Source organism: Schistocerca americana, unplaced genomic scaffold, assembly GCF_021461395.2.
Source record: "Schistocerca americana isolate TAMUIC-IGC-003095 unplaced genomic scaffold, iqSchAmer2.1 HiC_scaffold_14, whole genome shotgun sequence".
In the NCBI taxonomy this organism is placed as follows: Eukaryota; Metazoa; Arthropoda; class Insecta; order Orthoptera; family Acrididae; genus Schistocerca; species Schistocerca americana.
In genome coordinates, this window is record NW_025725481.1 from 11,587,739 (window position 1) to 11,611,826 (window position 24,088).

Sequence of the window (24,088 nt, forward strand, 5' to 3'; positions counted from 1 at the left end):
TCTTCACTATCTATCCTTTTTTCTTCCTCAGACCATTCTGACCCTGTCTTCCTCTTCTTCTTCCTGCCTTGGAATGCTTCCATTTGCAACACTTTCTTCTTGAAATCCTATCATTCTGCTGGGTCTTTTTCTTGTATTTCTTTCCAAATCTTTCCTAACTACTTGAATCTGTCCTGTTGTTGACATCTTGTCCCAAAGATGCTTAACAATCTGCTCATGGATTTCCTAGCAGCCTGAGTATTTTTCAAATGATTCTTAATTCTAGGACTTGAAGTTTGTATAACTCATAATTCAATATTAAACATTCACTTGCATAGAGACATTCTGGTTTTACTACTGTGCTGTAGTGCTGTATTTTCAAATTTTTAGACACACACACCTTGTTGTAAATGTTCATGTTTATATCATATGCTTTCTCCATTTTACATACTATTTTGTCTACAGCTAATATTTTTGAAGCCATTGCCTTGAATCTTTCCTCCCAAATATTTAAATTTATAAACCCTCTTTATCAGTTCATTACCTGTTACTAGGATTTCTGGGTCATTTTTTTATGTTTGCCCTAAAACATTTTTCCTACAGAAACTTTTAAAGCTGCTTTGTTAGGTATTCCTTCTAAGAGGTTGATTTGTATTTCTGAATTTGTTATATTTTTATAAAGAATGGCATAATCATTTGCAAATACTAGACACTGAATTTCAGTATCTCTTTTTCCTGAAGTCTCCAGTCTCATTGTGACAGCTTATGTTCTTTGCCTTTTGTTTCAATTATCTTACTATTTCCTCTAAGATGCAGTTGAGGTGGCGTGGAAACATGTTGTCACCCTGCATTTCACCTGTTATTTTGAGTGCCTTAGGTGTTTCACACCAAAACTTTATTTATGCTTCAGTGTGTGGGTGTTTCACGAATAAGGTTTGCTAGTTTAGTGTAATGCCAAGTTCTTGAGTCACTTTACCCACTGTTTACCTGTCAATCAAATGCTTTTCTAAAACCTGTAAATGTTAAAACTATGTCTTAAAATTCGTATGGACTAAAAGTTGAAATTCTGTTCTGAGCCAGATTCGATCTTTCTAAATCCACTTTGATATTCTCCCAAATGGCTGTCAAGTGTTACTTCTACCTTGTTTAGTAATATTGTTAAAAATATAATACAGCCCACTGGCAACAGATACATACCTGTGCAATTATTTAGATAATGCCTATGACTTTTTTGTGCACAGGATGGATAGGAGCCACTTTCCAGTCTTCTGGAATATTTTCAGTTTCCCATATTTCTTCAGACATAATCTGAAGGTTAGTTGTCATTTCTGCTTGACACCAGTTATGGTTGAGATGATTTTATTTCTTCTCCACTGGCTTTGTTGTTTTTCAGGGTTTTTGTTTGTTTGGTTATTTGTTTGTTTGCTGTAGGTGGTAGATCTGCTTCCATGTTTTCCTCAAATATCTGGAAATTCTAGGTAACAATTCAGTTATCTACAGTTCAAAAATTGATCAAAGTACTTTCTTAGTAATTTACATGTGTGGTTATTGCTTAGACCTATTTTACCATTTTTGTCTCTGATGTAAATACATTGGAGCATGATAGCCCTTTTTGAATAAAACCATGACTGTATGTATGAGAGCATTTTTTCTGCTGTAGTACACAGTGATTCTTTTTTATCACTAATTACGATACTCGTGTCATCTGCAAATAGTAGAATTTTGGCTGGGCTGTCTGGAGCCTGTATGTCATTGATATAAACTAGAAATAACAATGGGCCCAGAATGCTGCCCTGAGAAACAACTATTTAAATTTGTTTTGGTTCAGATATGGGTTTAAAATTGTGAAGATTCTTGGATGACCTCAGCCCAACAACTTGTGACCTGTTTTGCAGATAGGATTCAAACCAATTTTTAACGGTACCCCTGATGCATATTGCTTCAAGTTTCCCTAGTAATATTACATTGTTCACAGTATTGAAGGCTTTGGCTAAATCTAGATTAATTCCAACAACCTGTTTATTTGACTCAAAATTTCTTACTATTTCTGTGCAATATGGCTGTTTCTGTACTGTGCCATGTTGACTGTTATTTATTAGTTTATGTTTTTCTAGATATTTTGTAACCCTGATTTTCATAAATTCCTCAAGTATTTTGGAGAAGTATGGGAGGAGAGATATAGGTTGGTAATTTTCTATTTTATGTCTGTCACCATTTTTGTGTAGAGGTATCACTTTAGAGATTTTATTTTATCCGGAAATATCTCTTCACTAAGGGACAAGTTTGCTATGTGCTCTATAGGTTCGACAACACGTGGAGCAATTTTTTAATTATTGATACAGGTACATCATCCAAACCAGAGGACAATTTGGATTTCAAGCATTTAATGACTTTTAGAACTTAATGCTCGTCTGATGGGATTGCCATCATGCTGGTATTTACCATTGGAGACATCACTGTTAATTGTTGCTTAAAGTAAGGGGAATATTAACAAAATAATTGTTTTCATTGTTTGCCATGGCGTTTTTTCTATGGGGATATTTTCATTATTTTTAAGATGGATTTCCTGTTCTTTAGTTTGACACAAATTTTTTTCTTTTTTTTTACCTCATCATTCTGGACTTGTTACTAGCCTGCCTTATTAATCTATCATTACTTAATAATTTTGCTTTTGATATTACTTTGCGGTAAGTCTGTTTGTATGTTCTCACATACTCAACAAACTGCTGATCATGACATGTTTTTAACTTTAAACTTAGTAATATCGTGGTTTCACTTGATGTTTTAATTCCGGATGTACTCCAGGTCCCTTTGGATCCAGATGATCTGTAACTCAAAAGCTTTTTTGGGAAGCACATTTCAAAGTATGCCATAAAAGTGGAAGCAAATGTATTGTAAGCATCTTTTGTGTTTGTTTGTGCCAAGACCTCTGGCCAAACTGCATTTTTAACATTATTTTTGAACTGATTACAATTTTCAGTAGAGAAAAATCGTTTGTACTCCTTTTTATTTTCCCCTCCTTGGGAGTTGCAGTGAGATTAAAGGTTAGTGCATTATGATCTGATAATCCTATATTCACATTTGTAACTGCAACTTCATGTGTGACCACATTTGAGAAGATGTTATTTATTAGGCTTTCACTGGAATCTGTTGTTCTAGTGGGAGCTGATACGTGGGGAAACAAGTTGAAGCTTTTAGTATGTCTAAAAACTTGTATTTTACTGAACTCTGGACCAATAGATTAATATTAAAGTCACCACAAAGAATTATGGCAGAGTTCTCATTTGAGAAAAATGTCTAGCATTTCTTCCAAATTCTTAAGAGAGACTTCAGTATCTCCAGATGGTGATCTGCAAATTGCTGCAACAATTACTTTCTTTTCTATGATTAATGGTTTAGCCTCATATCTTAACTTAAATTTAAGCTTGGGATTTAGATAAATGCATACACCACCACCTTTGACATTTTGCCTATAGTACTGACTGGCAAGTTTATAATATGTGTGACCAAAAGGACTTAAACTATATCTGTACATTGTATAAGGCTCAGTCACAACTTCTGTGCATGTCTATGACAGGTGGGGTGGGCAGCCTATCAAGTTAGGCTGTGGTCTCCTGATCTCACATTTTGTGCTCGCTTACTCAGTTGTGCAGGACTCTGACACTTGTCTCACTCCTCTGTCAACACAGCTTCCCTTTCATGTCGTTTGTCCCCTAACACTGCAGTCAGGTGTCATGTGGTGTAATTATTTAATACAATGATGTATTATATTCTGTACCTTATCTTCTATACTTCTTCTCAAACTCTGTTATAATTACTTTAAAATTCAAAATTGATGCCTTTGACGCATCACATTTATATAAATAACTTACTATGTCACTTTTGACTTAACAAATTATTTATTCCCTTCATCATCACACTCATGAACTACACTAAAAGATCACCTTCATTCAGTATAAAAGAGACACTCACAATAATTTTGAAGGTTCCTCTTCTGTGTCTCACAACATACATCAGTTGTTGAAATAACTCCTTCGGCAGCCTATTGCTTTACAGGACAGTGTGGTGACCCCACAGAATACTTATTTTAACACATGTAGTTTGGCACCCAAAGCTGCTGCGATAGCTGTACAGTGCTGAAGGTGCATATTGTCCCCTGATGTAAGTCACCACACACAAAATAGAAATAACACTAATGAACAATATCTGTACGTTTATGTTTGACATGTTGTTTTCTATTGCTCTTTTCATAATGTGTACACAAAACTTCTTTCAAAATGGCATTCATTGATAAGAAGTCATTGATATGTGCATCTCTCCTCTGGAGTGGTACATACAAGCACAGTCTGTGAACATGGTGCCCAGTGAACACAGTCCAAAGTTTTTTAAATTTTTTTTCCTATATGCCATGAATGTGGATTTCTTTTTGTAACTATGGCTTCTGAGATTGGTTATAGCCTCAGTACATCATTGTCCATGATAAAATACGCAAATTTACCCTCAATCGCAGCCATAATTTAAGAGCATGTCACTAAAGTGAACATAAAGTACTTGAAAGATGTTTTCTCTCTGTGTGTACAATAGTATCCAGTGCAGAACAACAGCGGCTACGGTCACCAGAGGCTGGACCCAGTACTGCAGGTGCAGCGAAGTCACCTGGTGAGTAAGAGTAAGAGCCCACTGTGGCAGGCTTACATTCCTGCTCTGTACACTAGAGAATCAAATGTATCTGGACACCTATTAGTGGACATTAAGATTTTGTGTTCTCCTTTGAGGACTTGAACTCTTCTGGGGACACTTTGACATTTCGAAATCTCTGTGGGTGGATGCCATCCCATTCTTCCTAGATAGCTGATACCAGACAAGGTAGAAATATTGGACACAGGGTATGGAGTGAAAATGCCATTTATAACTAATCCCTAAGACGATCCATTGCTTTCAGGTTGGAACATCGGCAGGCAAGCCTTCTTCAGGAATGCCACTGGTTATAAGCCTTTGCCTAACAACGCTGATCCATGAGAGGTACAAGTGTTGAGCTGATCAAATCGGTCGTTGTCTGTGAATTGTTCCTCTGCTGTGTATTGTACACAACACTGTCAAATATGTACTTACCCTTCTGCATTTATCATATCCTGAAGTACAATAAGGGGAGAACAAGTTAAAGAGGAGAAATTGCATATTGTTACACTGCCTGCCTTGCACTGCATTGTTGGCAGTAGAGTTAATGGCGGATAATGTTCACTGAGTAGTCACTCTATTCAAATTCTTCCGTCAGATACCCACGGAGTATAGCACTGTTTGTCACTCCAAATCTCGTTTCCACTCATCCACTCAACAGCAGTCATGGGTTTTTATGCTACAGTCAGTGTGACTTTATGTTGAACAGAAATGTTGTTTCCAGAAGCTGCTCAGCCACTGTAACCAGTTTTTCTAACTCCCTGTACACAGCCATTTCCTTAGCGGGCTCCTAGCTGCACTTCAAAACTGAAGAGTGACTGCAGCAGCTAACTGCAAGCTGGTTTTTACTATTTCCTACCACAATGATAGAAGCACTTGTCCATCAGCATACTGTGTGTGCCTGGACTTCATGTAGCATTGGTTGTTCCTTCACATTTTCACTTAACTGTCACATCGCTGACAGCTGACTTGGGCAAGTTTGGAAGGGCTGAAATTCATCCCTGTGTTAATTATTCAGGTGTAATGCAAAGAAAAGTCCATGTTCAGTGTACTCAGATCCCTGACTGATGAATTCTGCTTACAAAACAGTATTACCTGCCACTTGCTATAATATGTATGATGGCAGTATCTGTTGCCGAAAGAACAATTGCCATGGATAACCATGCAGCTTTGCTAGAAATGAAATGATGATTAAATGGATGGAGCGTCTGCCATGTAAGCAGGAGATCCCGGGTTTGAGTCCCGGTCGGGCCACACATTTTCAACATTTCCCCAATTAAGTACATCACCGCATGTTTGCAGCTAGGGTGTCCATTTAATTATCATTTCACTTCCTATAATAGTTGCTCCACCTCTCATTGAATTAAAATGCTCAGTTGCCCGTTACATAAGGGTGCCCAGGTATTTTGATCGGATAGTGGGTTTATAGTTCTTATCTATGTGATTTCTGCAACCCCTTAGTCAGTCCACCATACACAATTTAATTAGAATCCAGAAATCACAATATATTTTGTTATATTTATGTTTTTGAATATTGAGGACTTTGATTTGGGGCGAGTATTTACTGACTTACAGAAATACAAAGTTTACCTATATAGCTGTGGAAATATGTGTGCTGAGAATTACAGGGAGGGAAAAGGAAACAGAAAAATGGACAGGGAACAGGCAGGAGTAGGAGACGTAGTGGGGAGGTAGTGGAGATGAGTGACAAATGTAGTGATGGAGTGAGTGACAGATAGGATAAGACAATTACATGCTCCTATCCTAGAGAGGTGAGTGGGGGGAACATTGAGGTGACAGTCTGGTGAGAGGCATTGAGTGGATATCAGGCTACATGGACTACAAGCTGCAATGCCTGTAGCTTGAGACCAGAATACCAGGAGAAGCCAGGGAAGAGGCTTAATCAAACAGTGGTACTCCAATGAATGAATGAATGAATGATGTGAGTAGAAGAAACAGAGGATGATTTGTATTTCAAAACTGAACCTTTTTGTACAACCTATTATGGTAGTAACTTAAATGGAAATATTTGGGTGTGAATCTAGTTTATAAATGGTCATAGCTGATGCGTTCAGTACTACCATAAGTTATTTGATACTAACATTTTCAGGGGCTCCCTTAACCTTTCTGTGGTCAATCAGACATAAAGGTCCTGCCAAAATGTTTGTTTCAGAATCTGCATAACCATAGGAATGTCCCATTTCATTGTGTACTGTGATCTGTTGTTCAGTTTATGTACAATTAGAACCCAGAAGCTGACAGGTGATGCTAGAATGTGTTTTTTTCTTTGTTGGTACAGAAGTGAGTACAGTATGTTTTGTAGAAGGAGCTTCCTATCTTTGGCTTAATTGTGGATGGCAAAGACAGTGTAGATATTATTTATCTTTAATGATATGAATATAATAGAGGGAAACATCCCAAGTGGGAAAAATATATCTAAAAAGAAAGATGATGAAACTTACCAAACAAAAGCGCTGGCAGGTCGATAGACACACAAACAAACACAAACATACACACAAAATTCTAGCTTTCGCAACCTATGGTTGCCTCGTCAGGAAAGAGGGAAGGAGAAGGAAAGACAATAGGATATGGGTTTTAAGGGAGAGGGTAAGGAGTCATTCCAATCCCGGGAGCGGAAAGACTTACCTTAGGGGGAAAAAAGGACAGGTATACACTCGCACACACACACATATCCATCCACACATTATTTGCTAGGTATATACTATTTGACATGTATTTTCACTGATAACCCATTCTTGAAGAAAACTGATGTCTGTGTCTTGTAACCAAAATTAATGCATGTCTTTATTAATGAAAATCATATCAAAATCGCGACTGTAGTTGGAAATCTACCACCACAAATGTACAGATACTGTTCTCTTGATGTACTGTTTTTCTTCTTTCTCATGAGATAGTGTACTGGAGACATTTGTTTTCTTTTCCTTATTTTGTCTTGAATGTCTCAATAGTTTCTTGGAATTAATTGTTTACAATTATTTATGGAGCTGTCTTTTGAATTACGGGGAGGGTGGTTATGAAGAATACAGTCAGCAGAAATAAGGTTTCTATGATCTACTTTATAACATATGAAAGCTGATCACCTCTGAAATGAAGGTGCTGGGAGTGTATAGTAGAGTGAAAACAACTGAAGCATGTGGGATGAATGTGTCAATGCTTTTGGAGAGAATGGCTGATAATACAGTATCACTTCCTCTTCACTAGATTTGTCTCTGGTGCCAGTACCTTTGTTCATAAAATATTTCCCATCAAGACTTTCACTACAGTTTGATCCCAGACCAATCTGTTCATCTTTCTGCCTCACCTCTCTACAGGGAGTCCAGCAGGGAGCTGCCTTGCCCCATCTGCCACCCACACTCGTGGTCATATGTCCCACCTAATGTGGATGATCCATGCACAAGGAGAGAGATGTGCTCAGGTAGCCATGAACATTAGAACTTCATTGCAACACAGAAGGCACATGATAATGTTGGGCAAGTGAAACAGCTTCCTAGTGCAAGCAACATAAAAATACTCCTGATATGCTGTAAGGTTGTCACTAATATGAGCTAAGCTGAGCACTGCAAGCTGCACTGATGATGTCCTAGATTCCAATGTTGCTGTGCTCAGAGGAAAAGTCTTGACTGTAACAGCAGCCAAAAGTATGAACTGTCATCCCCATGGAGGAGATGGCAGTGTCAACCATGAGGCACACACCTGGAAGAAAAATACAGAAATTGGGCCAAGACATCAGTAAGGAGGTATGATGATGTGGAATGGTGCAGGCAGAAAGATACCAGGATGAAAGAAAGAAGTGCCACAAGGCATTTGAACACGGAGCAAAACCATTCAAACACTATGCAGAAGCACTTGAACACAGAGATGAAGGCTACCTAATGGATGACAAGACACTGGTAAAAAGCTTCCAGAGACACAAAAGGAATTATAAAAGCACTAGAAGAGAGATGTTCCTGAGTGGACAAGAGGAAGAGTGTTTCATTGTGGCACAGATGGTACATGCCAACATGAAGCAAATGAAACAACTTTCTGATGAAGGCAAGGAAGAGAATGCCCTGATGCATGAAAAGATTGCCACTAATATGAAAACTATTCTTGAAGCTTCCAGTTGAGCACTCTGTCTGTAACAACTGACAAACACTGCTGTAGGTAGCACTGGCAATGCCAATATTGTGGGCCGCATTCTTATTAATATAGTCATGCATTCCAAAGTAGATAGTTGATGTCGAGTCTGGAACTTGGGTTGGCTAGTGAGCCACTGCACATTCCCCTACAAAGGCTATGTAGTGGAGAAATACTGTTAAGTTGTCCAGTGTCGCATGGCTCCAGGGTGGAAACCGTGCAGTGGCTGTCATTGGCAAGATCCGCTGCACTGAGGGTGAGTTTCAGTTTCAAGCCTGTTCAGATGCCAGCAACTGACATACCTCTGTTCTGTGGCATAAGGCAGAATTGTAAAACACCAGCCAGATGCTACTCCACCCACTTCCACCTCATTCCTATTATGTCTCCTAATCCATCCTGTTCCCATACGCATCAGATTTTCTTTCTGTCTCACCTCTACAAAAAATCCACCTGAGAAATAATCTGCCTCACCTGCCACTCATTCTCCTCACTACTTGTACCCATCTGTAAGTAAAGAAAGGAGTGTTACATTGAATGTGTTTGATGTGGCATTATTACTGCACAAACAGCAAAAATGTGGTAAGTGATAAACATTTTTGCTATTACTTTCTGTGGGGTATCTGTGAGAGAAATTCATCATAATTTAAAATTATTGGTGAAGTTTTCTGCAAAACACCAAGTGCTCTCATTGCCAAATACTGGATGAATATAATGTCGGTACATGAATGCAAGTAGTGAAGGTGCATAAACAAGCTTACACACAGTTCCTAAATGTTAAACGTGACACTGTGTTTACTGTGTAACATAAGATTGTATGTTTTATTAAGCAGATTTTAAAATTTGATCAATAATTATGTGAAATGATGACAATAAACATTTATTTGTCCCTGCCAGTCTTCAGATAGCAAGCGTGCAACCGGAATAAAGTTCTGGCTTTCTGGAACTCGGTAATATTGATGGTTGTTTATAATTGAGTAGATTAGATGCTCAATTATACACTGATCCGTACTTTTTCTAAAAGATAGAAACAATTGATTCTGTTCTTTATCAGGTCATGTTGAAACACACTTAGTTTATCACTAGTTTGTTTTACTTGTGCAGATAAAGTATTTTTTATATTAACACGCAAATTCTTCTTTGTCAATCAGGCCCTGCTAAGGAGGAAGGCACGCGTCCCATCGCTCAGGTGAGTGAAAGTAGTGGATGCACGTATGAGACTGGCAGAGCAAGTGTGATTTTCACCAGTAGCATATAAAGTTTGGTTCTGTGGCATGTAATGAACCCCACACTGCTTCCTGTCCTCCTCCCAGGGTGAGGACATATTTCATCAGCTCAGGGCTTTGAACCGTTAAAATACTTCCTCCTATTCTGAGCTACTCTGCACACTACCAACTTGCTTAATCAAATAAACTCCTTTATTAATATCCTATTCATCTCCATTTCAGTCTCATTGCATCTCCCATGGCAGTCTGTTTCCTGACATCACAAACTTTGCAACTTCTTTAGCACTGTTAACTGAAATGCTATCTCAAGTCTAAATTACCTGCTAAATGAACCAAAAAATATCTGAAAGACCACTCATATACTGGCTCTTAATTTAAAACAAGTAACTCTCTTTAATTATTAATGTCAAGTCATGTGTCATTGGTTAGTGTACAGAATCTTACTGACAGCTCGACTTCATCTTCGTTCTCCTGATGTAATGGCAGTTGTCATGATGCTGACAGTTCTAGGGGGAAGGCACATTGCTGAACAAGAATGAGACAGCAAGGAATAAACCCATGGACTGGTTGTTTGTGTTGCCATCATCATTTGTGAAAGTGGCATGGCTGGACCATGTAAAATTTGGGGATTCGTGTGGATGCTGATAACCACGCCATTGAGTGCCCCCTAACCAGGTATCATCATTATCATGATAGAATAAAACACTGAAATCATCATGAACTGTGAAGAACGATAAACTAATTATCGTTATCCCACCCTGCAGATATGCTGCATCAATTTCCACTAGATTTTGTGTGTTGTGGTTGGCAGGTGTTACTAGAGGAGGCCAAAATGCATGCGTTTTAACTCACGCAGGCTGGCGTGAGGTCTGGAACAGGACAAGGAAATTAGAATTTAGAAAAACTGACTTAGCTGGTGGAATACTTAACTTTAATCCATTAATGATGAACGTCTGTCTTGATGGTACATGATTCACAATATCAATAGTAACTGATATGGGCCCCTTGCTAGGTTGTAGCAAATGAGGTAGCTGAAGGCTATGCTAAACTATCGTCTCAGCAAATGAGAGCGTATTTTGTCAGTGAACCATCACTACAAAGACGGTTGTACAGCTGGGGCGAGTGCTAGGAAGTCTCTCTAGACCTGCCGTGTGGTGGCGCTCGGTCTGCAATCACTGATAGTGGCGACACGCGGGTCCGACGTATACTACCGGACCGCGGCCGATTTAAAGGCTACCACCTAGCAAGTGTGGTGTCTGGCGGTGACACCACATTATGCACAACAGAGAAGGGTATAAAAGTTTAAAGCCGTCATTTGAATTAAAAAAAAATAATAATCACTTTGTGGTGGTGACCATTGTTCATCGGTACTGTAGACATTGTGAGATGTACACCTTTACCAAAGCGATGTGTTACACCATAGTTGATACTCATTAAACATGACAATAAATATTCCTTAAAATTGACACTTATCACTTACTGTTGTCTAAAATGCTTACTGATTGCAGTTGGGAACTGAGATTTCTCCATTTTTGAGCAAATATCACAAACACAAATGACAGGTACTCGCAATTGCAAACACATTTCAAAGTACCTTTCTAGAATGATATCAGACTCATTCTCCTTCATACATTCATGGCCTATCCAACTTCCTAAACTCTTCTGAAAATACTTTCCTGCTTGTGAAATAACTACCAAGTAAACTACTTTGAGAGGTATACTTGTCATAGTGTTTGTTATGTTTGACAAGTGTTGATTAGTAATTCAATAAAACTACCGTAGTGTACTTAAGCACGTGCATCACAAATTGTGCAGTGTGATTTCAAAGTAACTGTTTAGTTACTTTTGTCATTAGGGATTTGCTTTCAGTAACATTAATATAGGTCTCTGGTATATTAAACAGAATTGAATGATCATTCTTGTGATCTTTCAGATCTTGCATTGACTTACTTGCCAGCTCCCATGACCATGGCAAACAGTCCTTTATCCAGTAAGTGGTTTCTTTTTCATACATCTTGTTGTTTAGGACCAATATGTGGCACAAATCATAAAGGTCAGGAATGTGTCAGATAAAATAAAATGTTTAAGAAACCAAAAAAGAGGAGCCATAAGTTTATGTAAATGCAGTCAAGAATGTAACACAGGAATGGCCGCTGAGGTGCCACCTCTCCATCTCTTTCCTCCTCCTCCTTCTTCCTAATCATGACATTATTCCAATGGAATATTAGTGGCCTTCAATCCAAAAAGATGACTTGCAGCTGCTCTTGGAATCGCAGCCTCTGCTAGTTCTCTGCCTGCAGGAAACAAAATTGCATCCTCCTGACTGATTTGAGCTTTTGTATTTCTTCCCAGTCTGCTTTGACTCCCTCTCTCCAAAGATGGCATTCCATATCGTAGGAGGAGAGAGGGGAGTCATGCTGCTCATATGGAAGGACGTTCAAAGTCAACATTTCTCCCTGACTACCCAGCTTGAAGCTATTCCTGTCCGTGTTTTACATTCCTCTCCTGAACTTTTCCATATGTACTGTTTACATCCCTCAGTCATTCCGTGTCATGGACACTCTTCATCCAGCTTACTGGCCAACTCCCTCACCCCTTTCTGCTGCTCGTTGACTGTAATGCACACCATTCTCTTTGGAAATCTCCCAGAACCTGACAGAGAGGTTCCCTCTAGGCTGAACTTCTGTCACCTTAACCTAATTTGCCTTATCGTGGGAGTACCCATCTTCCTTTTAACTACATGCACTCCTACCCATATCTGGAAATCTCCTGCACTGCCCAATTTGCCCATCATCTCATCACTGTCTCTAGTACGTACTCGAGCAACCATTTACCATTTGCTATCCATTTTCTGACTCCTACCTCACATATATGCACACCCAAATGGCAACTTTCTAGGGATGACTAGAGATTTACTGTTCCCTGGCACCCTTTGAGTAACATAATTTCTCCAGTTGTGATGGCCAGGTAGAGTATCTTACAAATGCCATCATTACCACCACACAATATTCCATTCTCGCCCTTCATCTTTACTGTGCCATGTCCCAGTGCCTTGATTGACTGAGCTGTGTTGTGACTCAACTCACATGCAGAGATGTGTTCTCCATGTTTTTAACCATCATTCTATGATGGCAAACTGCATTCATTATGAACAGTTGCATGCACAGTGTCGTTGCACCCTTCAGGATAGCAAAAATCTAGCTAGATTTCCTTAACTAGTTCTTCTAACAGTTCCACTACCTCATCTGTTGTATGGGCCCTGCAGGACCAAGATCCATTGGGCTGCTATTCTGCGGAGATTTCAAGCTCCACCCACTATCATTCTGCCTTCCTCCACCAGAAACAAGTGGAGGAGGCTTGGGTAGTACCCTTATTTTGACAGATTAGCGAGTGCTACAATTTGCCTTTAGTATGAGGGGGCGAGAACTTGCTCTCACTTCCTATCGATCCTCCAACACAGTGCTGGACGATGTTTGCATTCAGATGTTCCTAAACCTTTCTTTTGTGGGCAAGCACTTGCTCTTTCTTATGTACAACTGCATCTGGGCAGAGGGCGCCGTTTGCCAGATGCCAGCATAAAGACACTGTCATTCCCATACCCATACCCAAGCCCAGTACGGAAAAATACCTTCCTTCTAGTTACTGCCCCATTTCTCCCACAAGCTGTGTTTGCAAACTGATGAAACATGTAATTCATGCCTGGCTGGTATAGTGACTAGAGTGTGGCAATTCACTGACCACTGTACTGTGCGGATTTTGATCAGGCCGTCCTGCAGCTGACCATCTCATCACTTTGTCAACGTGTGTCGCGAATGGTTTTCTGTGGATATATCAGACACTGCCAGTGTTTTTAAATTTGCAGAATGCCTGAAACACCTTCTGAAGGATGGGTATTCTTGATCTCTCTACATGTGGCACTTCTGAGGCCACATGCCCCATGTCCTTCAGGTATTTTTAAAGTATTGATTTTTCAAGGAATGTTGGTACTGCCTTGTCAGACACCTTTACCAGGAAGTTGGTGTGCCTCAGGGTACTGTTTTGAGTGTGACCCTCTTTGCTATTGCCTTTAACCTTATTATGTCCTGTCTCCTGCAGGTCATCTCCAGCAATCTACTGTTGCTCACTTCTACCCTGTTACCCTCCCACACCTTGTCCCAGCCTCCTCCTTACCCCCACGTGATTGCCTGTTTAATCATGTGCAACTGCTCGCAGCCTGGCTTCAGCTGCCAGAGTGTGTGATCACGTGTGTGAGAGTTGCATTTGCGTGAGTATGTGAGTGTATGTTATCTATATATAACAGAGGCCTTGTTCACTGAGAGCTCACTTTCTTACAGTTTTTTTCTTTTTTTTTTGTCGTGCCTGTGTGCTTTCCATGGTATTGTTAAATTCATTTCTGAAGAATTGTGATGGCTCGAGGCATTGAGGTGCTGAGGTAGGGGTCAGTGTACACTCATCAGCAAACAAACAATTGTGCCATATTAGACAAAAGCCTGGAAAGATCAGACCATTTGGCAATAGTGCCATAAAAACCAGACCAGGGATTGATCTCGGGGAGATGAGTGTCATTGGTGTGGTAAATGTGAGGTGTCTGATACTAACTCAGTATTCATGCTAGTGATCGCTTACTTAACTGCATAGGTTATGGACCTGACTCTCGGAAGGTTCAAATCACTGACATAAGCACACTCTTAGCCTTAGTATATTTATTGGCATTCAGATTCTAAGTGCTCACTGTCTACCATTCAAGCAACTAAGAATGGAAGACCAGTTTTACCAACAAGTTTTTTGTTTTCCACTGCCACTCATATTCTTCATTTTGCAGCTTGAAAATATATCTCTGCATGATTTAGAATGAAGGTTATGGCCTCAAAATTACCTGCTCTTCCCAAATCCATTCTCCATGGTGAAATGATAGAAGCATTGCACGGTAACTTGAAGGTGCAGAGTTCAAAGCTACACATTTCCATTTTTTAATTGTTTTTGCAAATTCACTAGAAAGAGAGACAGATTTTTTTGACATTTATGCAAATAATGGAATTGTGTGTCTGAGTAATGAAATAGCTGCTCTTGTTGTGTATGGGCTTCACTCTGTTTCAGATACATTTATTAAACTACCTGTAGCTAAAGTCATGAAAGTTATAATGTTTTATGATAGAGAAAATAACCAACAACAAAAGCAACATTTGAAGAGCTCTTCTTAAAAGACAGAATGAAACATGATACCTTTAACAGTTCATGATAAGAAATATTACACACTACTACAACCACACTTAATACTTACCATCCTTAAATGTTTAAAGCAGTGGTTAAAATTTCCCAGAGTACTTTGACAAAGTGTGAACAAATAATGATGTACTTTTGCACCTACATACAGCCATTAAAGCTCTAATGAATGGGCAGGCAGCATTATCAAATTAGTTATCAACATTACTGGGTCAGCTACTTGTCAGAGAATATTAACTATAATCTATTAGATCTATTATGAACTACCAGAAAAAAGAATGCCAACAATTAAGCTTCCAGATGCATTTGAACTTGGATGCTGGCATCTTAAGTACTCACTTATGTGCCTTTACTGATGTAGATGTAGAATGGGTGCCAAGTTTGATATAATTATTTGAACACAAACCAGACCTCATGGCAAAGAATAGAAACAGTAAAACTAATGATTCACAGTATCATCCAGTTGCAGGCCTAGGTAAGCAAAGTGTTGCAACAAAACATTTGATCATATTCCATCAGATCTCATCTGTCACATGTGCCAAACTATAACTTCACTTTCCATTACAGTGCTTGTGTATAGTCCAGCACAATATCAACATTGTGAAGTGCGCTTCCACAAACATTTTTACAGCAAAAAGAGATCAAATTTCTTCACGGGGTTTACAATACTATTCAGGTTTTCATCACACAATGTTATTCTTGTATGGGAGTCCTAGTGTACTGCATATCGTGCTTGAAAACGGGAACAGGGAGAAGGGGAAGATAAGGAAGATGATGGCGAGGTGAGTTGCAGTCTTGTGTTAGACCATCATAGCAACAATAGTTGCGGGCACAGATCAGTGGAAGATGTCATGGAAGGCCTTAGAACATCACTGAGACCCTAATTACAAGTAACAGACATAAGAAATAAATGAATACACCTTTGGTTGTCGTTACTCATGCCCTGGCTCCAACTCAAACCATTAATGTTTGCTTGACTGTGATATTCCTCTGGTGCTGCTTGTGAGTGGATGACTGTAACTGAGGTATTGTCAGAGGTGTTAGTCATCAGAAATGGCATATTAGTCCAATGCTGATTTCTCTCTTGTCATGCTGATAAATGGCAAAAATGTTTAAGGAAATTTTGTTCAAATATGTGGCCTGTCCTCAGTGTAAGCTGTGCAAGGTTAAGCAAACGTCTGCAGTATGCAGATGATTTGGCTTTCCATCCATGCTTGTCACATATCTGGCAGAGTCGTGAATTTCTATGTATCCTGTGTTGACATGACAAATATTGAGGGGTAGTAACGTGCATTTTTAAAGCTATACAAATTCACCCCAAGGGTGACTATGGGAGTGGAAGTTGCCTGAGTATTGGGAACTTTGGATAAAATATCAACCTGTGTGATTGATGAATCTTTGGAATGTCAGAAGTCTACCCCTACTGTAAACAGAATTTTAAAAAATTTTGTTGAAGGAGGCACTATCAGCAGAATGCCTGGCTCAAGATACTGAGCACACAGCAGGATAACACATAGCTTGCCTGTAAGAGCCAACTAATCCCTCCCCTAGATACGAAGCAGTTGTAGTGAGTGACCAACTTCCCAGTTCCAATGATGCAGTTAGTTGAGGGCCAAGGAAAGCTGTACTGCACGCACTATGATCCACTATAAAACAGAGACTCAGTGAGGAAATGTTACACTGGCTGGCAGCCACAGAGCTACATCTGAATGCAATGTGAAAAAATGTATTTTTTCACAGATAAGTTGTCTTACCAAGACCAAACAGTAGTTTAGCAGCCGTGAGGGTCCAGACATAATGGCAAATAAGTGGTGACAACAGGTAGTACTAGCCGATTGTCGGTTTCCCCCGCCGGGGGCGTCGGTTTCCCCCGCCGGGGGCGTCGGTTTCCCCCGCCGGGGGCGTCGGTTTCCCCCGCAGGGGGCGTCGGTTTCCCCCGCCGGGGGCGTCGGTTTCCCCCGCCGGGGGCGTCGGTTTCCCCCGCCGGGGGCGTCGGTTTCCCCCGCCGGGGGCGTCGGTTTCCCCCGCCGGGGGCGTCGGTTTCCCCCGCCGGGGGCGTCGGTTTCCCCCGCCGGGGGCGTCGGTTTCCCCCGCCGGGGGCGTCGGTTTCCCCCGCCGGGGGCGTCGGTTTCCCCCCGCCGGGGGCGTCGGTTTCCCCCGCCGGGGGCGTCGGTTTCCCCCGCCGGGGGCGTCGGTTTCCCCCGCCGGGGGCGTCGGTTTCCCCCGCCGGGGGCGTCGGTTTCCCCCGCCGGGGGCGTCGGTTTCCCCCGCCGGGGGCGTCGGTTTCCCCCGCCGGGGGCGTCGGTTTCCCCCGCCGGGGGCGTCGGTTTCCCCCGCCGGGGGCGTCGGTTTCCCCCGCCGGGGGCGTCGGTTTCCCCCGCCGGGGGCGTCGGTTTCCCCCGCCGGGGGCGTCGGTTTCCCCCGCCGGGGGCGTCGGTTTCCCCCGCCGGGGGCGTCGGTTTCCCCCGCCGGGGGCGTCGGTTTCCCCCGCCTCAGTAGCAGTCCGTATGCCCACATTTTTAAGAAAGTGGTGCTGCATTTAGTGTGAATGCTATATTGTGGAGGGGAATTCATGCTACAGGAGTAATATTCACTTGTGTATAGGTCTGCTCATTCAACTGCAGCTGTCCAAGATAGACATTAATGTAATGGACTGGCTGTGAGAGACTGCTCACTTGAACACAATGGAAATTGTGTGTGTAAGTAGCACGAACACACAGAGAACTGGCTGTTAAACACACCATTTATAGCTGATGCTCTTTTGGACTGGTTTTTTTGAAGCCTCGGTGGGGTTGTTTCTTCTGACAAATGGGTCCAATGCCTCACAGATTCAGTGCCAGGGTGCATGACTGAAGTCAGAAATAGAGGCATTCTGGATAAAATGTTATGGACTGAGAACATTTTACATTCTTTCCTTGTTCTTCTGTGCAGTGTTCTGCCAGTGAGAGCCAGCACAAAATCTCTTGGTGACGGAAAAATATCAAAGATGAGAGAAGGAAATTTGAGCTAGTTCCAGTTGGCATTATCCTTGTACCTGAAATAAATTTATTTTAATTTAATATTTTGAGTATTACATTCTCTTTACTTGCTCTCTGCCTACATACATGAAATGAATAAACCAAGAGTGCCCCTTTTTAGGGCTATTTTTTGTTATGTCAAATTCATTTCTCTCCCACTCTATTGCCACCCATCAGCCTCGGCCAAAAATGTGCAAAATACATCTCTCTCTCTCTCTCTCTCTCTCTCTCTCTCTCTCTCTCTCTCTCTCTCTCTCTCTCTCTCTCTCTCTCTCTCTCTCTCTCTCTCTCTCACACACACACACACACACACACACACACACACACACACACACACACACACACACACAGGCAAATTACAAATTGGAAAGTCTCTCATGACCAAATAAGAAAACAGGGCAGTAGGATAATTTGTAGTTTCTAAATGGTGTTTGTATATAGAAATTGGTCTGTATGCTGCATTTATTTGATGGAGTACATGTGTTTCCTCATGCTGTATGTAGAATAAGAAACAATATGACATTTAATTTCTGTTGGACAAAACGTGTTTATTTCTTGTCTGAATCCTGGGCTACAGCAATGAACTTTGTCCACAGATTGTTCTTCCTTCATGTAATGGAGGAAAAATGCAACTGTGGACACTGCATCATGTAATTTCCCCATGCATCCTCCACAGCCTGACTAAACACAGCTTTGTTAGAGGCCATCTGATCTCGACTGTCGGTCATTTGTCCCAATCAGTGCTACCTAACAATAGCAAGACCGTGCACTCAATTTGCTTACTAAATCACAATCTGTCTTACATCACTGCACCCTTCAGTAAGAGTGATAGATTTGGTGAGTGGGAAGTAACTATACTGCCACTCATCTCAGACATTTCATACTTGCAGAACTGCAGTGCGAAAGGTGGGAGGTAGGGTGGGTGGGAGGGAGGTAGGAGGGAAGTCAGTATGGAACTGATGTAGCAGAAAATCAGTTTGTAAAGTAAACACCACTTGGTGTTAGGCTCATACTCACCCAGTTTATGGACTGCAGTTGTTCTTGTTGTTGTTATTGTCAGTCCGAATGGGGTTTGATGCAGTTCTCCACTCTGGTCTACCTTGTGCAAGCATCCTTGGCTCTCTGTAACCATTATTAAATTCATTATCATGTGTTTAAATCTGGTAGGAGGCATACAGTAATGATTGTAACACAGTACCACGTGGAATGACTTCAGTGCAGTCACCACCAGCAACTTCTGTGCAAATGACTGGTCAGAGAATTCTGTACTGCCTTCACAGAGTGAATAAAAGTACTTCTTTCTCATGAGGTACTGCAGTGCTGGAAGTTAAGCCACATCCTGTTAGCAACTGACACAAGCTGAGTGGACCAAAATCCATTTAGTTCACTTTCAGAGGACTAATTCCAGACCACTGCTGTAGCCCCTCAATGAGCTATGGACATTTGTGGCCGTGTTTAGTCAGATGTTTTTACCTATTTTTCCACTTTTTGTTTCCATTTTAATTTCTTGTATTTCCTTTGTTTTGACTGCCATTGGGACCCTAGTTGTTGGGCTGCCCCAGTCCAATTATGCTCTTACTCAAGTCACTACTCGACAAAAAATTCTTATTTGCAGTTTCCTCTTTATTGGATGTGTTCACATTAGTCACATTGTGTTGCTGCTGTCATAATATCAGCTTCCATCCCTGTTAGCCATGACCACAGAGATATGCATGGCCAAAATACAAAGTTGCTTCAAAATTGTCCACAGCAACTGCTCTAACAGGTTCCCAATTAAATGTTCGAGTATACCAAAATGGGATAATGATGCATTGCCTGTAGTTCTGTCAAACTGTGCTCTTACAGATTACTTTAAAGACTTCAGTTTTGAAATTTCCTTTCCCCTCCAAGTGATGTAGGACTTGCCTTATGCATGTCAAGGAATCCAAATTTACACTGCAGTTGGATTTTGTGTAAATGTTACATTAGTTTCTTGTAAAAGTTGTAACAGCAGTCCCTGACAGGAATGGCTGATGTTAAGTCATCAGTACTGAGTACCACACTTGTTGATGATAGTTTTGTTGGTTAAGCTGTGTATCCAAATTGGCATATAGTTCCTTTAGTTGCTGGATATAAAATTTTCCAATTGTTTAAACTCCCACACCTTTATGCTGGTTCTTCATGCTGTCATTGTTGCTCTCTGCAGTGTTGCTATGAACATGTGCTAGGCTGTTACAGTATTTGTGATTTATGATGCCATATATCATTGCTACCAATGTCACATAGTACACTTCAAGACACCTACACTATCTTCTTTGTAAATTAGATATACTTTTCTGCATATCACCTTAACACTGTCCACAGTATGAAGTGGCTTCCACTAGTCATTCACTATGAAACACACAAGTCTCACTTGTTCTGTGTGTACAGGTACAAATCAGTGAGGCTGATACACTGATGCCAGTTGCCACCGATGCATTTTTACAGGAGAATGCCATCAATAGCGATTTGGATGCCTACAGTGCTATATTTCAATCACATTGCAGTCTGCTGTAGCAGTGTGAACAACAAGAGCTATTCAGTGTAGTTTGGGGGCTAACTGAGCATGTGCTAATAAACACAAAATACATAGAAAATAACTATCCAAACCCTAACCAACAATGTACCTTGAACAAACTGCTTGCATCTGTAAGAAGCTCCCTAACAGGGTAGTGTGACTCAATTGAAATGAAAACTTATGTGCTGGCCACGCATGTTAAGTATCTGTGGGCATACCCTCGACACATTAAACCTCCTTACCACTGGGGCAGCTATTAGCATGTTGGAATCCAAAATATGAACTTTGATGAAGAATTACTCTAACACAACAACACTCTGGAACAGGTTAGTACACCCCTAAATAGAAAAAGCTCATAAAATCATAATGTATTGTTGAGGCCAGTGTCCTCCAGTTTTGTAGGTATGCAGTCATTACAGTACTTGCAGATAGTTTAAAGTGTTTCGATCAGGATTCTCGGTATTCATGTGGCCTTTATGGCTTCCTATCAACATCACACTACTAATACAAAAGAAAGTGAGTCACATAGTTGTAAGCAGCCACAACTCTGCTACACTACATGGCATGTCATTTGCAACGTGTGCTACGTGAACTGCTGTGGCTCATCACTTTGGGATCTGCTGGTTCTCAGTAACTTGAAATCCAATGGAGACACTATCAGAATTGTACATGACATAATTTCTCTATCTCCTAACTGTGACAATCTGTAATTTTATAATGGTCTGTTATTCCTTTCCCCTTTCATGAGGGGTGTTCATTCCAGCAAACTAAGCTGTACCATTATTTCGGTCACTGGCAGTGTCCTTACACCAGCCTCCAAACACCAATGTTGCCTTGCTTTTTGTGGGCACCTTTGTCCTTCTCTGTGACAGTGGCTGTATATGGCAGCTGTAATGAATTCAGACAATTAAAATTAAAATATTTTGTGGTTCTTCACTTGGATCATTATGCAGTTTTCATCAATCTCACTTTTATAAAATTCCACATGTATGTACATGCCACAGCACCTGATTCCTTATCTCCATCACTATTTTAATTTAGCAACTTCTTGACATTAAAATGAGCATGTGCAGTGAGAAGACAACCACTGCCACATATCAAGATGTTTGATTTACACTCAAATTCTGTTGATGTAAAGTTATTCAGCTTCTTAATATTTTTACAGATGCCGCAGAAGTTGAGGATGGAGGAGCTGTTGGCAGGTGAGATATTTGCTTTCTTCAGTAGCTTAATTACACATTAAAGTTACGACTTTAATATTTTATTATGTGGTACTTTATTTTTCATCTTTTTCTTTGACATTAATATTCCATTGGTGGTGTGCTAAATAATTTTTGTGAAACAGTTTTTAAAAACTCTATACTATAACTTAACACTGGATGTTAATTATGTCATACATAATTCATACTGAAAATTGGCGGTGTTATTGTAACTACGAAAGATTGGTTACAAATGTGCAGTTGCATTGAAAATGTGTACAGTGGTAAATTGTGAGGGAAATGTGGTCAAAGAGGAAAAAGACAAATTTTTAAGTACCAAATTGACATTTAGAAATTTGTCATTGTAATGTTAAGCAAACATTACAAATAGGCACACTACGATAAGTAGTAATGAATTTTGCCACCTGACTGATGTGTGAAATAGCCTGACCCATCTGGGTGCCACAGTTACTCTCAATCCCCCGCCTGCCAAGAGTGTTGTTGACTACCCGGTGACAACATGCTACTGAGTACAAGGTGGCTGACTTGTTGGTGGCTTCACAACTTGTGTACTGCATTCTCGAGACCCATCTCATACTCCTCTCGCCCCCTCTACTCCCATACCAGCTTCCCTAATTTGAAAATTTTGGAGTTCCCCTTAAGTTTCACAATCCTTCCCTCAGTACTAGCCTGTACCTGTACCTGTACCTGTACCTGTACCTGTACCTGTACCTGTACCTGTACCTGTACCTGTACCTGTACCTGTACCTGTACCTGTACCTGTACCTGTACCTGTACCTGTACCTGTACCTGTACCTGTACCTGTACCTGTACCTGTACCTGTACCTGTACCTGTACCTGTACCTGTACCTGTACCTGTACCTGTACCTGTACCTGTACCTGTACCTGTACCTGTACCTGTACCTGTACCTGTACCTGTACCTGTACCTGTACCTGTACCTGTACCTCCTATGTTACACCCTCTGCCACCCCATCACCTCTATGACATTTGCATTAAATCTGTCCACCACAACTCCTCACGCAATTGGCCTGCAGGTTTATGACAATTTATCTGGTTGGCAGAGGGACAGAACGCAACAATGTAATTCCTGGCTTAGCCTTTTACTGCTTATTTCCAGATTAACCCTTTCATGGCCAATCGAACGTCTTAGGCTGATGCATAACACTGTAGTGTTTCTTAAAAGTTAAGAAAGTCAGACTATACATACTGGAGACTTAAATCATCATAAATAATATAATTTGTTTCGCTGTTCACTTCAGTCTGTTGGGATAACTTTCTGGATCCACAACTGTAGAAATCATGTGGTTTTGTAGCAAAAAGCCATGTTCAAAGTGTATTTTCACTCCAAAGGAAGTATGTCAAGATCATTGAACAGAGAGCAGAGAAGATGAAACCTGAGGGTGCAAGATCAGATGAAAAGGGTGGGTGCAAAATGACTTCTCAACCCAGTTGTTCTATAGTGTTTGTTGCCAGTCTAGCAGAATGCTGGTGACTGTTACTGTGGAATAGCACCACTTCACACAGTCTTCCTGGATGTTTTTCTGGAACTATATCTGCAAGATGTCTGTTGTTGACAATAAATAGCAACAGGAAAGTTTCACCTCATGCAAGCAACTCGTAGTACACCACATGGTCACCTACATCTAAATCTACATGATTACTCTGCAATTCACATTTAAGTGCTTGGCAAAGGGTTCATCCAACCACAATCATACTATCTCTCTACCATTCCACTCCTTAACAGCGCATGGCAAAAACGAACACCTAAACCTTTCTATTGGAGCTCTGATTTCTCTTATTTTATTTTGATGATCGTTCCTACCTATGTAGATTGGTCTCAACAAAATATTTTCGCTTTCAGAAGAGAAAGTTGGTGATTGAAAATTCATAAATAGATCTCGCCGCAATGAAAAACGTCTTTGTTTTAATGACTTCCATCCCAACTCGCATATCATATCTGCTATACTCTCTCCCCTATTACGTGATAATACAAAACGAGCTGCCCTTTTTTGCACCCTTTCGATGTCCTCCATCAATCCCACCTGGTAAGGCTCCCACACCCCGCAGCAATATTC

General features: G+C 40.8%; 1 protein-coding gene across 1 annotated transcript; it reads right to left on the reverse strand.

The window, feature by feature from the left end:
• Positions 1–8,257: 8,257 nt before the first annotated feature.
• On the reverse strand, positions 8,258–17,756 carry LOC124567777 (nascent polypeptide-associated complex subunit alpha, muscle-specific form-like). The gene is made up of 2 exons (XM_047131045.1): positions 17,072–17,756; positions 8,258–8,370 (listed from the first exon to the last, which is right to left on the reverse strand). Exons 1-2 carry the CDS (start codon positions 17,754–17,756, stop codon positions 8,258–8,260), a joined length of 798 nt encoding a protein of 265 aa, XP_046987001.1.
• Between the last annotated feature and the right edge of the window lie 6,332 nt (positions 17,757–24,088).

Bases quoted from the DNA above. Each gene is read 5' to 3' on its own strand.
- LOC124567777 (XM_047131045.1), bottom strand. From the start codon at position 17,756: ATGTGGGCATACGGACTGCTACTGAGGCGGGGGAAACCGACGCCCCCG. The intron at 8,371-17,071 runs GCTAGTACTACC...TTTTTCTTCCAG, and splicing joins GCGGGGGAAACCGACAATCG to GTGTGTGCCTCATGGTTGAC.